General features: G+C 43.6%; 1 protein-coding gene across 3 annotated transcripts in view; it reads left to right on the forward strand.

Moving 5' to 3' along the window:
• The window catches only part of LOC143782813 (uncharacterized), a 634917-nt gene that overhangs the window by 34804 nt on the left and 581315 nt on the right, over positions 1–18798 (forward strand). For 2 of the 3 annotated variants that reach the window (XM_077270687.1, XM_077270690.1), the window contains exon 2: positions 14193–14372. In XM_077270687.1, the coding sequence (XP_077126802.1) occupies positions 14193–14372 (180 nt within the window). Of the gene's footprint in view, positions 1–12678; positions 12767–14192; positions 14373–18798 lie in introns of those variants that run through there. The other variant, XM_077270689.1, reaches the window with a different exon arrangement.

The following is an 18798-nucleotide window of genomic DNA, read 5'->3' on the forward strand; positions in this document are numbered from 1 at the left end:
GTGGACGGCCATTTTCAGGTCTCTCCAGAGATGCTCGATTGGGTTTAGATCAGGGCTCTGGCTGGGCCAGTCAAGAATGGTCACAGAGTTGTTCTGAAGCCACTCCTTTGTTATTTTAGCTGTGTGCTTAGGGTCATTTGCTTGTTGGAAGGTGAACCTTCGGCCAAGTCCGAGGTCGAGAGCACTCTGGAAGAGGTTTTCATCCAGGATATCTCTGTTCTTGGCCGCATTCATGTTTCCTTCAATGACAACCGCTCGTCCTGTCCCTGCAGCTGAAAAACTCCCCCATAGCATGATGCTGCCACCACGTTTCACTGTTGGGATTGTATTGAGTAGGTGATGATCAGTGCCTGGTTTTCTCCACACATACCGCTTAGAATTATCACCAAAAAGGTCTATCTTCGTCTCATCAGACCAGAGAATCTTATTTCTCATAGTCTTGGAGTCCTTCTTGTGTTTTTTAGCAAACTTTATGTGGACTTTCATATGTCTTGCACTGAGGAGAGGATTCCATTGGGCCACTCTGCCATAAAGGCCCGACTGGTGGAGGGCTGCAGTGATAGTTGACTTTGTGGAACTTTCTTCCATCCACTTTCTGGACGGCCAGGTATAGGAAGACTTCTGGTGGTCCCAAACTTCCATTTAAGGATTATGGAGGCCCGCCGTGCTCTTAGGCCAGGTTCACACTGCGTTTTAGTGGTCTGTTAGACGTACTACGTTACACCGCGGTGTAACGCAGTCCATTAATGCCGCCATTAAGCCCGATGGAGGACGCATCACTAGCGCACGCCCATAACGGGCGTGCACTAGCGATGTGCCGTCATTGAGTGACGGACCCTGGGACGCGGGCTGCAGCGTTTCTGGGTCTGTCACTGCTAGCGCAGATAGAGCATCTGCTAGCTCTATCTGTGCTAGCGGTATGACAAGTCGGCACTTGCGTTAACGGGCTGCTGTTAATGCATGTGTTGAACGGGCTGCTGTTAACGCAATGTGAACCTAGCCTTAGGAACATTGAGTGCTGCAGAAATTCTCTTTTAACCTTGGCAAGATTTGTGCCTTGCCACAATTCTGCCTCTGAGCTCCATGGTCAGTTCCTTTTACCTCATGATTCTCATTTGGTCTGACATGCACTGTGAGCTGTGAGGTCTTATATAGACAGGTGTGCGCCTTTCCAAATCAGTTTTTCTTTTTTAATAAATTTGCAAAAATTTCTACCTTTTTTTTTTTTTTTTTTTTTTCAGTCAAGAAGGGGTGCAGAGTGTACATTAATGAGAAAAAAATTAACTTTTTTGAATTTACCAAATGGCTGCAATGAAACAGAGTGAAAAATTTAAAAACTTAACATACCCACTGTATATTGGCAATTTTGATTAGTAATATTGATAACAAACTAACCTGTCACCATGATATTTTGCAGACCACGCTGTCTGCAAAAAAACATGAACTTGTTAACAGTCCCCTAGAATATGTGTCCATTAATGTTTATAATAGGTACATGTATAAGTGAAAACACAGAATACTTGTTTCACTATGGGTATTTTCCCACGGTCCATAAACGCTGCGGGTTGGACGCTTCGTACATCCTCAGCATCCAATCTGCAGCGGTCAGATTTTACAGCATAGTAAACTATGCGAGCACGAACACCTTCGGCTTCCCTGCTGAGACGGACATGCGGCACGTCTTTCCAGACCGCAGCATGTCTATTTATCTCCCGGAGACGCTCAGTCTCCTCAAGATAAATATCACCAGTCCAATGTATAGGATGCGGTGATTCCGCACGGTTCAATGAACACATGCGGAATCAACTGCATTCAAAAGTAAGCCGCGCTTTGAACGGAGCAGATATGTGCTGCGTCCAAAGCGCTGCCTAATATTGACTGTGGGAACATACCCTTACAGATGTCTAAATCATGCTTACATTGGTCTCCTCCCTTTACCTTTATCCAGTCCGATTTTTGCGGACACAGACAATGGATAAGATGGAGAAATTAGGTTCTCTGTCTTCTCCACACATGTGTTGCAATTCTCTTGCGAGTGCATCGGATCACAGTAAACTGACAGTTGTCAGAGTTTGAGCCGAATGTCATTAGCATAATCTGCCCGATTCTCTCCCATGAGAGAATATACACCTTGTGACCTAAGACCTGGTACACCAGTAGCTTAACATTTATAGACCTATAAGGATATATGCACACAATGTCTTTTAGACGCCAGCGTACCGATGAGTTTTTCAAGCAGAAGATGTTTTTTGCCGTGGCTTTGCTGCCAGTGCTGTTTTGTTGTTGCTTTTGTTTTTTCACTTGTATGTTTAAAATAGGAAGTGGTTTCCAAGTGGAAGGTGTCTAAGGAATGGTCAGGTACATTTTTTTAACCTCTTTGCAAGTCGTTTTTACATTGCAGTGCGCATGTTTATCCTTTTTAACATTTACTTAGTTCCTTTTCAGTTGGAGTTACTGTGCATACCCGCTGGAAATAATGAATAATGTGTGCCCATGTCATAACCCCCACCAATTCTGTTACCTGTGTCTGTTTATGAGAAGTATGCCAACTACAGAGCAGTTTGAGATGTGGCAGGTTCTTTTCTTTTTCCTTAGTGCGCTGCTTTTTAGATTATATTTGGTAATCTATTTGCTTTAAATGACGCATCACTTAGTAATCTCCGAGAGTCCCTTTACATTAATACACATTTCCTGTGTCTTATTATTGCAAATAAAGCTGTGTTATTTTGGTCCTTTCAGCCTGTAAATGAAGCATTTTCTTCAGTCACTGTAATTACTTTTTAAAGATAAACCTCAGCTTTTTAACATGCCGTCATTTGTAAATTAATGTACTTCTCAAACTCCACAGAGACAGGCAGACGATTGCTAAGGTGTCTTGGTAATGAGCGCTTATAGTTGCTATTTAGTTTCTCTTTTCTTTATTTTTCATAGCAATTTAGAAAAGTTTGGAAATGTTAATAAAGATATATTTTATATTCTATCAAACTAAGGCCCCTATTTATCAACAAATCTAGCTACAGTAAATGTATTAAGGATAATTGGCCTTATATGAAGGAGTTGAAACTTTGGTTTACCGATTCCACAGCCCTATTGATAGGAGGTCACACAGCGATATTCACCTATTATGTCACATTTCAATTGTTACTATTCATCTGGAACGATTTGTCTAAGCCATTGATGAACCAAACTGAAAAGAGTATTCACCAATTCCAAAAACTCTCATGGGTAAACACCCCAATCATTTATATGACTGTACATGTAGCTTTTTAAAAGATAAACTAGTCTATAACTTTCGGACCCCTAAGTTCTTCTCTAGCAGTGAGTAATTGATGGGGTGTCATGCTGCACATGGGGAGGCTATGGGGGTGTCATGCTGCACATGGGGAGGCTATGGGGGTGTCATGCTGCACATGGGGAGGCTTTGAGGGTGTCATGCTGCACATGGGGAGGCTATGGGGGTGTCATGCTGCACATGGGGAGGCTATGGGGGTGTCATGCTGCACATGGGGAGGCTATGGGGGTGTCATGCTGCACATGGGGAGGCTATGGGGGTGTCATGCTGCACATGGGGAGGCTATGGGGGTGTCATGCTGCACATGGGGAGGCTATGGGGGTGTCATGCTGCACATGGGGAGGCTATGGGGGTGTCATGCTGCACATGGGGAGGCTATGGGGGTGTCATGCTGCACATGGGGAGGCTATGGGGGTGTCATGCTGCACATGGGGAGGCTATGGGGGTGTCATGCTGCACATGGGGAGGCTATGGGGGTGTCATGCTGCACATGGGGATGCTATGGGGGTGTCATGCTGCACATGGGGAGGCTATGGGGGTGTCATGCTGCACATGGGGAGGCTATGGGGTGTCATGCTGCACATGGGGATACTATGGGGTGTCATGCTGCACATGGGGATACTGTGGGGGTGTCATGCTGCACATGGGGATACTATGGGGTGTCATGCTGCACATGGGGAGGCTATGGGGTGACATGCTGCCCATGGGGAGGCTGTGTAGGGCTCATACAATATATTTAGGGAGGCTGTGTGGGGCCTCATGCAGTGTATATATATATATATATATATATATATATATATATATATATATATATATATATATATATATATATATATATATATATATATATATACACTCACCGGCCACTTTATTAGGTACACCATGCTAGTAACGGGTTGGACCCCCTTTTGCCTTCAGAACTGCCTCAATTCTTCGTGGCATAGATTCAACAAGGTGCTGGAAGCATTCCTCAGAGATTTTGGTCCATATTGACATGATGGCATCACACAGTTGCCGCAGATTTGTCGGCTGCACATCCCAAAGATGCTCCATACAAGGCAGGATGGATCCATGCTTTCATGTTGTTGACGCCAAATTCTGACCCTACCATCCGAATGTCGCAGCAGAAATCGAGACTCATCAGACCAAGCAACGTTTTTCCAATCTTCTACTGTCCAATTTCGATGAGCTTGTACAAATTGTAGCCTCAGTTTCCTGTTCTTAGCTGAAAGGAGTGGTACCCGGTGTGGTCTTCTGCTGCTGTAGCCCATCTGCCTCAAAGTTCGACGCACTGTGCGTTCAGAGATGCTCTTAGGCCTACCTTGGTTGTAACGGGTGGCGATTTGAGTCACTGTTGCCTTTCTATCAGCTCGAACCAGTCTGCCCATTCTCCTCTGACCTCTGGCATCAACAAGGCATTTCCGCCCACAGAACTGCCGCTCACTGGATTTTTTTTCTTTTTCGGACCATTCTCTGTAAACCCTAGAGATGGTTGTGCGTGAAAATCCCAGTAGATGAGCAGTTTCTGAAATACTCAGACCAGCCCTTCTGGCACCAACAACCATGCCACGTTCAAAGGCACTCAAATCACCTTTCTTCCCCATACTGATGCTCGGTTTGAACTGCAGGAGTTTGTCTTGACCATGTCTACATGCCTAAATGCACTGAGTTGCCGCCATGTGATTGGCTGATTAGAAATTAAGTGTTAACAAGAATTTGGACAGGTGTACCCAATAAAGTGGCCAGTGAGTGTATATATATAGAGGCTGTATGGGGCTCATGCAGTATATATATGGAGGCTGTGTGGGGCTCATGCAGTGTATATATAGGGAGGCTGTGTGGGGCTCATGCAGTATATGGGAAGGCTGCGTGGGAGCTCTTACAGTTTATAAGGGGCTGTGGAGGGCTCATACTAAATAAAGGGGGATGTCAGCATACTTAATTCTGCTCAATATTAAGTGATACAATTCATATTAATATAATTATCAGTAATAACCCTCACATGACCCTCTGGAAAATTAATTGCCCACCCCTGACCTATAGTATTACCAGCTGGAAATGATTTTACAACTTTTTTTTGGAGTAAGGTCACACTGAGAGGCTGACATATGGTTGAACGTTACACTAGCATGAAATTTTAACTTAAAGAACGTCTGCCAGTGCAAATCTGATCTGATTAAACCAAGCACCCAGGCACAACACTAGGAGATATAGCTCTAATAAAAATCATACCTTAAGTGTCCACATCTGTTGCTACATTTGCTAGAAGTTGTTCTTTATTCAAATATGCTAATGAGGTGGTTTGTGCACCCTGGGTGAGCCTGAGCATTTCATAGCATTTTACCAATTACCTTAATTGTTCAGCATCCATATCTGCCTCCTCTTCTTTGATTGGCAGCTCTTTTTTTGCAGAAGGTGATAGGTGAAATGAAATAGCTGGGGAGGTGCACTGAATTCCTCTGCCAAATGCAAAGGACCACCAAGGCCCACATTAGCTTATTTGTGCCAAAAAAAAGTCAATGATTTTGGAACTAAAGGTCTGATTTTCATTATGGCTGTGATTGCTGTGAACAGCTATACTGCTGGGAAACTCCCTTTAAAATCATCACATTCTTCCAAACTGCTGTAAACAGCAGTTTGATTTGGTCCCCCGTTTTTATATGAAAAAATGCTGCAAAATTGTGCCACCATTTGCTATTAAATTGCAAAACATTTCAATTTGCAGCATAACCACATGTGGCATCCAAAGTTTTCTTTAATACATATTTATAAATACAGTTGGAATAAAGAGCAACGCGTTTTGAGCAATTCTTAGCAATGACTAAGAGCAGTATTGCTGGAAAAACACATTGGAAAGCAATATTTTAAATATATCTAATATATAAAGCTGAATGTGTGTGTGTGTGTGTGTGTATGTATGTGTGTGTATGTCCGGAATTGGCATCTGAACCGTCGCAGCTACAGCCACAAAATTTTGCACAGTCACACGTCTGGACCCCGAGAGCGTCATAGGCTATGTTGTGAGGCGAAATGTTAACCCCACGCGTTCCAGTTCACCAAACAATTTTGCCTCTATCTACATAATGGGGAAAAAGTGAAAGGAAAAGTGTTGGAGGCAAATTGACAGCTGCCAGATGTGAACAAGGGGGACTTAAGAATGAGGGCGATGGCGCCAAAGAGTATATACTGTACAGTTGCTAAGGTGGGGCCCCGACATGGGATACTCACCACACACGGGGATATGAACACACACACAAAATGCGCCACACACTGCCATGTGCTTGAACACATATACCACCCTCAGCGCACATTTCACCACACATACACCAACCTCGCCACATAAAAGTCGAAACACAAAAGTCGCAGCTCAAAACTCGCCATGCGCAAACCTTGCTGCACACAACTTGCTACACTAACCTGTCACATGCAACTCGACACAAAAAGTCGCTACATGCATGTCGCCACACACAACTCAACACACACAGCTTGACACATGAAACTCGCCGTAAAACACACACAAGTCTGGTATTATCCTTCAAAAATAAAAATCTGATTAATAAGCAGACAAACTACAAGAGCAAAAAATGTACCATATTGGAAATATGGCAGCTGTCACTCACATGACCTGTCTATTATGTGTATGTGTGAGCTAATATATACTGCCAAGGGGAGGGCTTCCTGTTGGCTGGGGATTTATCAGGCTGCCAATTTAACTTACAAATACTGAGGTAAAAATACTGACCAAATAACGTGTGAACGAGGTCTAATACAGGAGGAGATGACACACAGATATATACTATATACAGAAGGAGATGACACACAGGTATATACTATATACAGGGGAGATGACACACACATATATACTATATACAGGGGAGATGACACACAGGTATATACAATATACAGGAGGAGATGACATACAGGTATATACTATATACAGGAGGAGATGACATACAGGTACATACTATATACAGGGGAGATGACACACAGGTATATACTATATACAGGGGAGATGACACACAGATATATAATATATACAGGGGAGATGATACACATGTATATACTATATACAGGAGGAGATGACACAGGTATATACTATATACAGGAGGAGATGACATACAGGTACATACTATATACAGGAGGAGATGACATACAGGTACATACTATATACAGGGGAGATGACACACAGATATATACTATATACAGGAGGAGATGACACAGGTATATACTATATACAGGAGGAGATGACACAGGTATATACTATATACAGGAGATTACACACAGGTATATACTATATACAGGGGAGATGACACACGTATATACTATATACAGGGGAGATGACACACAGATATATACTATATACAGGAGGAGATGACAGGTATATACTATATACAGGAGCAGATGACACACAGGTATATACTATATACAGGAGGAGATGACACACAGGTATATACTATATACAGGAGGAGATGACACACAGGTATATACTATATACAGGAGGAGATGACACACAGGTATATACTATATAAAAGAGGAAATGACACATAGGTATATAGAGGAGGAGATGACATTCAGCAGGTATATACCTATATACAGGGGAGATGACATACAGGTATATACTATATATAGGAGGAGATGACATACAGGTATATAGTATATACAGAAGAGATGACATACAGGTATATGCTATATACAGGAGGAGATGACACATAGGTATATACAATATACAGGAGGAGGTGACATACAGCAGGTATATACTATTTACAGGGGAGATGACATACAGGTATATACTATATACAGGAGATGACATACAGATGTATACTATATATAAGGGAGATGACAAACCTGTATATACTGAGGGGAAAATGAGAGGTGTGAGGTGAAAATGAGGGGTGTGAGGTGAAAATGAAAAGGTGTGAGTGCAAAATGAGAGGAGTGAGGGAAAATAGTGGAGTGATCGGAAAATGACAGATGTGAGATCGAAATGACAAGTGTTAGGGGGGAATGAGAGGAGTGAGGGGGGGGATGAGAGGAGTGAGGGGGGAAAATTAGAGATGTGAGGGGGGAAATGAGAGGCGTGATGGGAAAATAAGAGAAGTGAGGTGCTATAACCACAGATATTTACTATGCCCAGGCAACGCCGGGCTCTTCAGCTAGTATTAAATAAAGTTTTTTAATTTTTAACCCTGGTGGTGAATGTTAAGCCTCTTAATTCACTTCTCCCTTGAATGGTCATCAATCTGTGCACCCTCCTAGCACCTTCTCAGCTGTTGGCACAAGAGGGCAATTTGTTACTGGTGAGCTGACTGCTTCACACTTTTTTATGTTTATAATAACACGGTGCAGCTGCTTCATGTCCGCTCTATGAGGCTTTACCCAGAAGAAAAAATTTGGTTACCCATGTCAGGGAGAGCACTGGAGAGATCACTCAGATCCCACCACTGCCACCAATTTGTCGGGTGACACAACTCCGCTGCTTCCAATCATCAGGGCAATTATGCAGTTGACCGACGAGTGAGGCTGTAGCTGTTTTTCCTACTAGGCCAGTTTTTGGGAAACTCATAGTGAGCTTATGGTATATACACCACTATTTTGAACGCATGGAACATTTATATATTTATATATATTTATACCCCAATACGATCACTGCCAACTCCACAATAACAAAAGGAACTACTAGCTGCCACCACCACCAATTGTATATACAGGCCAATTGGCCACCCGTTACAGGTAGCATATGGCTTCAGGGGTGCGGTTTACAGCTCAAGAAGAACAGAGCTATTAAATGTTATATACTTAATTAGGAAAGTGTACAAAGAGGACAAACCGAACATAATGGTCATAAAAAGTGGTAGGACAAAAATTTAAGGTATAAAAAAAACAATGTTTATTGAGACAATAATAAAAAAGATAGGCAATGAATGGCACTTTCAGTACAAAATAGTACCTGCTACCACAAAACAAGACCAATTGTGAGAACTAATAAACACATGGGAAAATGTAATAAGTGAGTGGTACAAAAAACAGGATGTATGATTGGATATAAATGTGAAGGATATGCTAGTCATGGCACTCACAATAGCCAATAAAAGACTTGCTGCATAATGAATCATGAAATCCACATGATGTTATATATAATGATTTGATCAAAGGACAGGTGCATAAAAATCAGTCAGTTCTGATCTGAATTAGGGCACAAGTGCTAAAGAAAACCGGTGAGGCAGTAAATATTAGTAAGTGAATCACAGTACTGAAGTAAAAGTAATACCACTGTGGGTATAGGAAATGGTGAATACTAAATAATAATGTATAACACATTAAATATAAAGAACAAGCAATAAAACAGTAGTGACTGTGCCCCGGTATATGCTAAATGACTATGCAGACGTGGCAATATTAATGACTCATGGTGAAATCGGAGATAATACCTGTGCAGGCAGGTGGTGGAAGCAGGAACACGCCCTTATGCTCGTTTCGGAATAAATCCTTCGTCAGGGGGATGAAGGGGACAGTAAATCTTGACAAAGTATTTATTCTGAAACTCGCGTCAGAAGTACTAAACCTGTATGACGGAAATGGCTCAGACCTTAGCAGAGGGAGGTACTCTTAGGAAAATGCATGCTGTACCTTCCAGGACTGACAAAATATATAAACTACATCTCTGCTTTTTATTAGATCAAAGTTATGCCCCTCGTACGTTCCCTTGGTGAGCTCATATGGGAGGCTGTTCGTGGGAAGTGCTAGGTCTTTAAGCCCTTACCGACATCAAGCGTAATAGTACACCAATGTCAATATCTGTCCCTCTGATGTGGGCTCCGGCAGTGAGCTCACATCTTTTCCGGAACATGTCAGCTGTTTTGAACAGCTGACATGTGCCTGCAATAGCCGTGTGAGGAATCGCGATCCACCCGCCGCTATAATCTAGTTAAATGCCGTTGTCAAACTCTGATAGCGGCCTTTAAATCGCGCTTCAGCCATGATGCCGGAAATACGCGCATCGGTGTCCCCGTCACGTGATCAGGGGTCATCGGTTCGTCAGCATGACAACCAAAGGTCTCCTTGAGACCTCTATGGTTGTCAGTGCTGGATTGCTATGACCGTCACCCAGTGGTCGGCACTCATAGCAAGTCAGTAATTCAGCTACATAGAGGCGATCTGACCATCGCCTCTATGTAGCTGAGCTGATCGGGCTATGGCAGTTTCTAGTCTCCTGTGGAGACTATTGAAGCATGCCAAAAGTTAAAGAAAAATGTTTTTTTTTTAAATATATAAAAGTTAAAATCACACCCCCCTTTTGCCCCATTCAAAATAAAAGAATAATAAAAAAGTCAAACATACACATATTTGGTATCGTCGCGTTCAGAATCACCCGACCTATCAATAAAAAAAGGATTAACCTGATCGCGAAGCGGCGTAGCTATAAAAAAAGTTAAAACTCCAGAATTACGTTTTTTTTTTGGTCGTGGTGATATTGCATTAAAATGCAATAACGGGCGATCAGAAGAATAGATCTGCACCAAAATGGTATAATTAAAAACGTCAGCTCGGCACGCAAAATATAAGCCCTCACTCTACCCGAGATCACGAAAATTGGAGACGCTATGGGTATCGGAAAATGGCACAATTTTTTTTTTTTTCTTTTTAGCTAAGTTTGGAATTTTTTTTCATCACTTAAATACAAAAGAACCTAGACATGTTTGGTGTCTATGAACTTGTAATGACCGTTAGAATGATAATGGCAGGCCAGTTTTAGCATTTATTGAACCTAGCAAAAAAGCCAAACCAAAAACAAGTGTGGGATTGCACTTTTTTTGCAATTTACTTCCCTTTTTTGTAGTTCATGACATGGTAAAACCAATGATGTAGTTCAACTCGTCCTGCAAAAAATAAGCCCTCAAATGGCCATATTGATGGAAAAGTAAAAAAGTTAGAGGGGAGTGAAAAACAAAAACGCAAAACCGAAAAAAGCTTCGGGGGTGAAGGGGTTATTATTATTTATTTATTTATATAGCACCATTAATTCCATGGTGCTGTACATGAGAAAGGGGTTATGTACAGCGTTAAGAAGTTTTTGACATCCCCCAACTTTCAGGATATCTTCGGCCCCCCTAAGGTCCCAGTCGGGAGGTATTGTTGTTATGTTTCTTATCACGATTTTATCTCTCTATACTGATGAAACATAGCATGGATAGCATCAGCCATCTGATGATATGAAGTTGGATGTGCTCGGCCGGCCTTACTGAGTTGTGAGTGAATTTATGTTCATCCCTTCGCTATGATGCCTGAAATATCTCACTTAAATATCAGATCAATGCAAATCCCATTATTCACGACTGACCACTGGCTCTAGAGTGTCTGAGACAAGTCCTTTGAGCAGAGAAAGCTCTTTCCTCAGAAGTGTACTTCTCTGTCTCTGAGTATACGAATCCTAGTCTTGTTGGCTGCCTCTAAACAGATCCCCTCTCATAAGTACCTGATCATGACAGCAGGTCCTATTTCAATAGAGGTTGAAGTGTCAGCTCTTTCTCACTTCCTCAGTTATAATTAATCCCATATGTTTAATGTGAGAGTGATATGTCTCCTGGAGATCAATGTACATGTAATGTAGAGTCAATGTAAGGCGGTCATTTAGGAGCGCTGAGGAGGCAGCCCCAGGGATAAGGGAAGTGCCAGGAACCGCCGCAGCTCCAGCTGGAGTTTTCAAACTCCCACCTGATGAAGACGGCATGTCCATTGAAACGCATTGTGGCTAAACTGTATCCAGTGTCAGTGTCTCCTTTCAGCGCTCCTGTGACCGATTTCTACCTTTAACCCTATGTCTCCTGGAGACCTCTCTATAGTTTTTACAATTTTTCTCTACGATACTTCTCATGTGTATGAAGGGCTCCTGCACATGATTGTATTAAAGGGGTTGGACATTACTTGGATAACCCTTTTTTAAATGCCTGAGGCCTCCAGATTAAATAAGAAAAGCATATATTCCAGCACCATTTCAGTGATGTTGGCATTGGGTCTAATGGTGCTTGCAAGACATTGTTATGTAGCATTAACTACTCAGTCAGAATGGACATGTGCTCAGATGCAATATTCATGAGCAGCATCCGATCAGTGACCGCTGTTTAGCTGCAGTGATCCCGTGATATAACAATGTCCTGTGAGCTTCGGAAAACCAAGCGCCGGCATTGCTAGAATTGTGTTGGTGTGGGAAGAGAGTATACGCTGTTCTTATTTTACTCCGGAGACTCGGCATTTAATAATAGATTGTCTAAGTAGTAGACAACCCATCTAAAACAGTGTAATACAGCAGCCATATAAGTATTTTATTCATTACTTTATGAAGTAGAGGCATAAATGGTTTTTTTCACTTTGGTTTCCATATAACACCAAGAGAGAAAATGATGTGCCACAGAGAGCCCTGCTAGTATAGAGCTATATACTGTATCTTAGCTCCAAATCTCACAGTGCAGCTGTTTGGTAAGTTTTAACATTTTTACAAGAATTGAGACTAAGTTGTAGATAGTTTAAATTCTCCATGCAAACTATATGAAGAAGCATGCCCTGCTTTGCATCTGAGAATTGTTGTACTCATTAAGACTTCTGGACCACCAGGGAGCAAAGGGCTGATATTTAATGACAATGTTTTGCACCGATCATTCTGGGTAGAACTGCAGGGAGATATACGGTACTTATAATATGAGTGGTATAACCTCTTCTAGTACGGTATATGCGTTTTTATCTTCTGTTGTAACTTTTCTTTTTCTAAATTAAAAAACCCTCAATCAAGAGATGCATTTCTCTTCAATGTCATACCCAGGTATTGAGGAATCCTATTTGACCACATGGATACCATAGATTTAGATGAGTTTGATGAAGAACATTAAATTCTTCATAAAGTTTCTAAGAATATAGAAATAAGTTAAAATTATCAGAATTTTTAACATCACTCTTCAGCCTGCGTAGATTCTCTAGTGGTCCTCCTGGTGTTTGTATACAAGTAGCCAGCAGTTAACTTCTACAACTGATAAGTGGCCACTGGGATCATGTGTCCTACTTACTGACATCATAGCTTAGCCCTGGGCATTGATGCCAGTAAAGGTTTTCATATGACCGCTGCATGCACTAAATGGCTGTAGTAAGGCTAAAGTAGGAAAAAAAGAGTCACATATTTATACACAACAGGATATGTAACTATTCAGATTTTGGGTTATTCTATGCCTGATGAAGAGGCCTGAGTAGTCTCGAAAGCTTGCAATTTGTTACCGTCTTTTCAGTTGGCCATTAAGACATCAACCACTGAGGACTCTCAAATTTTAGTATTTTTCTATCTACTGGCTAACACAGAACAAAGATCTACCGTATATTTGTCCATGATCAGGTAGTGACATAGGACCCTAGCGTCACAGACCACCTATCCGCTAGAAGGCCTGGACTTCATGGTGTCGCTGGTTCCACAACACAATTGTATAAAATAAATTAGTGTGTTCAGTTAATTTGTGTTTGGAACCCCTTCAAGCCACTTATTATTTGGCTGGGCAATCAAATAGAAAGATCTGTCTGCACGAGTAAACACAAATGTGTAGAACAACAAGGAGTCGTGCTGACAGGATGAGCCGAATGGTTCTAGTTTGTAATTAATGTGAAACAGAAGCTATAACCTCATATTTCAGCTACATTTTCGGCAAACACACATGCAGCAGCCATCTTACATTACAGCAGTACACTACTCGTCCATGCTCGGGGTTAGTTTGCATGGCTCCCATTTGCTGTAGCTTTGTTCAGATGTTCTGTCAGACACATGGCTTTGTTGAATCCCAATACCACAAACTAATTACGATTCTTTTTAGAAACATCTGTTTATAACGTCTTTCACTTCAGTGTATCTGACATCAATGTGTTCCAGCTTAGCAGCAGTGGAATTATGATGACTGGGCCAAACTCGGAAGTTGGAATCCTGAAGTCTGAATTGCATAAAAAGACCAGAGAGATGCAGGACCTGGAAGCCCAAATCCAACAGCAGAAAGAAAGTCTACACAGGGCGAGCGACAAACTGAAGGACACAAAAAGAGCTGCAGCAGACAAGGTAATTGGTGCAAACACACAGTGTTTTTGCTCTGTTGAAAGGTGAAATGGAGCTCCTACATGATGACCCTGTCCTTCTAGCCAGAACATACTCTACAGCTTGCATTTGAAGTTAAAGGGAACCTGTCACCCCCAAAATGGCTGGTGAGGTAAGCTCACCGGCATCAGGGGCTTATCTACAGCATTCTGTAATGCTGTAGATAAGCCGCCGATGTTACCTAAAAGAGGAGAAAAAGACGTTAGATTATACTCACCCAGGGGCGGTCCCGCTGCGGTCCGGTCGGATGGGTGTATTCGGTCCGCTCCGGCGCCTCCCATCTTCGTTCCATGACGTCCTCTTCGGGTCTTTACGCCGCGGCTCCGGCGCAGGCGTACTTTGTCTGCCCTTTTGAGGGCAGAGCAAAATACTGCAGTGCGCAGGCGCCGGGCCTCTCTGACCTTTCCTGCGCACTGCAGTACTTTGCTCTGCCCTCAACAGGGCAGGCAAAGTACGCCTGCGCCGGAGCCGCGGCATAAAGACCCGAAGAGGACGTCATGGAATGAAGATGGGAGGCGCCGGAGCGGACCGGAGACACCCATCCGACCGGACCGCAGCGGGACCACCCCTGGGTGAGTATAATCTAACGTATTTTTCTCCTCTTTCAGGTAAGGGTACCGTTACACAAAACGATTTACCAACGATCACGACCAGCGATACGACCTGGCCGTGATCGTTGGTAAGTCGTTGTGTGGTCGCTGGGGAGCTGTCACACAGACAGCTCTCCAGCGACCAACGATGCCGAAGTCCCCGGGTAACCAGGGTAAACATCGGGTTACTAAGCGCAGGTGTCCGTCAGGTCCCTAGCCGTCTGCTTCCCGCATGACTGAGTGCCGGCCGTAAAGTGAAAGCAGAGCACAGCGGTGACGTCACCGCTGTGCTGTACTTTTACTTTCCGGCCGGCAGTCAGTCAGTGCGGGAAGCAGACGGCTAGGGACCTGACGGACACCGGAATGTGAGTATGTACAGTTTTTTTTTTTTTACATTTACGATGGTAACCAGGGTAAACATCGGGTTACTAAGCGCGGCCCTGCGCTTAGTAACCCGATGTTTACCCTGGTTACAAGCGAACGCATCGCTGGATCGGTGTCACACACACCGATCCAGCGATGACAGCGGGAGATCCAGCGACGAAATAAAGTTCCAAACGATCTGCTACGACGTACGAATCTCAGCAGGGTCCCTGATCGCTGCTGCGTGTCAGACACAGCGATATCGTATGGATATCGCTGGAACATCACGGATCGTACCGCCGTAGCGACAATAGTGCCACTGTGAGACGGTACCCTAACATCGGCGGCTTATCTACAGCATTACAGAATGCTGTAGATAAGCCCCTGATGCCGGTGAGCTTACCTCACCAGCCATTTTGGGGGTGACAGGTTCCCTTTAAAAAAGGCTTGCATTTTAAAATATTACAGCTTGTCCCCATCTAGACAGCTTTGGCACTTTTGCTGTCCAAAGTTTAAAGGGTACCTATCATTTACAGAAGATATTTATATATTATATGGACTGCAAAGTAATGCTGATTGGTGAAGGTCTGGGCGCCGAGACCATCACCAATTGTTCAATACACCACTTTGAAGTTCACAGCTCCTGCAGGAGTAGTGGACAGGCTCAATATGAAATATAATCTTATTTCTGCTGCCTTGATCTGGCATCCAAGCGTAAACGTAGGCACTACTAGAGATGTGGTGCTCAAGTAGGGACTCAGGCCGTCACAATTGTAGCGAAAAACTTGGCACACACCAATGCGTAAATGCAGTGAAAAATGGGTGGTTTTAATGAGGTAGAGTACATACAGTATTAGACGTTTCGGTCTATACACTAGACCTTCATCAGTGTACCTCTCTCAATTTTATAAAAAGGGGGTACCCCAGGTCATGTAGAAGACAGGGAGTCCCTGTTGTGGACAAGAAGCTCCTGTATTGTGGAAAGGGAGCATAGAGCTGTATGCGATATGGGAGGAGGCCAGTGAGAGCAGACCTTGGACGCAGTGTCCGGACAAGCAGTAGATACTGCGTCCAAGGTCCGCTCTCACTGGCCTCCCATATTGCGTACAGCTCTATGCTCCCTTTCCACAATACAGGAGCTTCTTGTCTACAACAGGGGCTCCCTGTCTTCTACATGACCTGGGGTACCCCCTTTTTTTAAAATTGAGAGAGGTACATTGATGAAGGTCTATTGTATAGACCGGAACGTCTACTACTGTATGTACTCTACCTCATTAAACCCCCCCTTTTTCACTGCATTTACGCATTGGTGTGTGCCAAGTTTTTCGCTACAATTGATCTGGCATCCAGTCCTGTCTTCTATGCCAGACCAGGGCAGTATTCCTTCTGTGCCATGCATCCTCGGCTTTGGGTTTCTTGGTGCCTCTTGAGCTTACTGGGCCCCACAACGTCATGATGTGCATCCCTCTAGTAAGCTTATGAGGCACCCTGGATGCCAGGATTGCTATTGAGCCCTTAAATCCCTATGTGCACCTGATCTTGCAGGAGCTGTGCACTTCAGAGCCTTGTGTTGAGTGTTCTGTGAGGGTCTCAGGAGCTGGACACCCACAGATTAGCAGCATTTTGCAAACCATATGAAAAGATTTTGCAAATGATAGATACCCTTAATATTATTTATTGTACATGAACTTTCCAAAAATTTTTCACAATACCCCTACAAAGTAAAATATATTTTATTGGGAATCTATGTGATATACCAACACGTAGCAACAAGTATTTGTGAGGTGTAAAGTAAATGATTCATTTTTCTAAATATTTTAAATATATAAATCTGAAAATTTTTGCATGCATTTACATTCAGCCCACTGTACCCCTAAATAAAATACTAAGTGACCATTTGCCTCCAGAAGTCAAATAATTAGTAAATTGAGTCCATCTGTGTGTAATTCATTCTCAGTATAACTACAGCTATTCTGTGAAGGCCTCAGAGTTCTATTTGAAAACATTAGAGATCAAGCAGCATCATGAAAACCAAGGAACACATCAGACAGGTCAGGGATAAAGTTTTGGATAAGATTAAAGCAGAATTGGATTATAAACAAAATAGCCGGAGCTCTGAACATCTCATGACGCACTGTTCAATCTGTCATCCAAAAATGGAAGGAGTATGGCACAAATATAAACCTATTAAGACATGGTGAGCCACGTAAACTGACATCACAAGCAAGGAGAGAACTAATTAGAGAAGAAGTCAAGAGACCTATAGTCACTTTAGAGGAGCTGCAGAGATCTACAATTTAGGTGGGAGAAACAATCCACAGAACAACTAAAAGGGCGCAGTCAGACGGCCTTATGAATTGGACCACAATGCTCGAACTGGCCGCAGCTCTTCCAACCTGAGTGTGACAGTTTCAATATATTTTCCAGGTCACCACCTGACAGCACCATGGAGGACGTCCTTCTCATCCGCAGTGGGACAGGAAACCACGAGAGTTCAAAAGGACCCTCCCCCTTCCACCCTTCAGTGTTTTTTCCTGTCCCACTGTGGATGGGAACGACGAGAGATTCGCCTGTCCCTACAGAGAGTGTGGATCGGGGGGGCTCGGCCTCTTCCTTCCCGCTGTGTATACTCTGTCAGCTGACACCCAAGTGATCGGGTCCCTCAGCTTGTACCAGTGCAGCGCTGCTCCTGGTAAAAGAGGTCGCTTCCCCCTGGCGGGGGCTCTCGACCTCGGAGGATGTCCCACAGATGTACCTGCTTGTCGCTCCTGCAAGGCATATCCTTAGCATGCGATTCCAAAGCCGGGTGGTTCGCTGACTCCTCGGGACGCTGGCCGGGCTCCGAAAAACATGGCGGCCAGTAACTTCCGGTTCACCGCGCCGTGCATCACTTCCGGGTCACGGCCGGGAACAATGGCGGCATCCTCTTTGCTCCTGGTGAGGAGTGGGGGCTAAAAGTATATAAGGTAGGTAGCGCAGCAGCGGCGGCGGCTTTTGCTATGGAGGATCCAAATCCTATGGCTGCGGCGAGCGCAGAGGGGCCGGGGTCCCAGGCACATGTGAGTTCACCTCGTGGTGAGACTTATTCGGCCCCTGTAGAATATCCATTTAGCGATATTCTTATTTATTTTAGGGACATTCTTCATCTGGAGAGAAGAGAAAGAATAGGAAATGTCCTTTATGTGCCTCGAAGCTTGGCGTCTCCTGGCAGAAACCTCTGTGAGCCCTGCACTGCCCGTATTGTGGGGGAGGAGCAGGCCTCCCTAATAACAAGCATGAGAACTATGGTTAGGGAAGAAGTGCAGGCTTCAATATCTAACCTTTCCACTCCCCTGTCGACCCAGTCTGATTACCAGGATCTTCCCAGGTCCAGGAAGAGACAGAGAGAGTCTGACCTGTCATCTGAAGACAGTCCCTTAGACTCTGAGATGGAGGAA

Source organism: Ranitomeya variabilis, chromosome 6, assembly GCF_051348905.1.
Source record: "Ranitomeya variabilis isolate aRanVar5 chromosome 6, aRanVar5.hap1, whole genome shotgun sequence".
Taxonomy (NCBI): Eukaryota; Metazoa; Chordata; class Amphibia; order Anura; family Dendrobatidae; genus Ranitomeya; species Ranitomeya variabilis.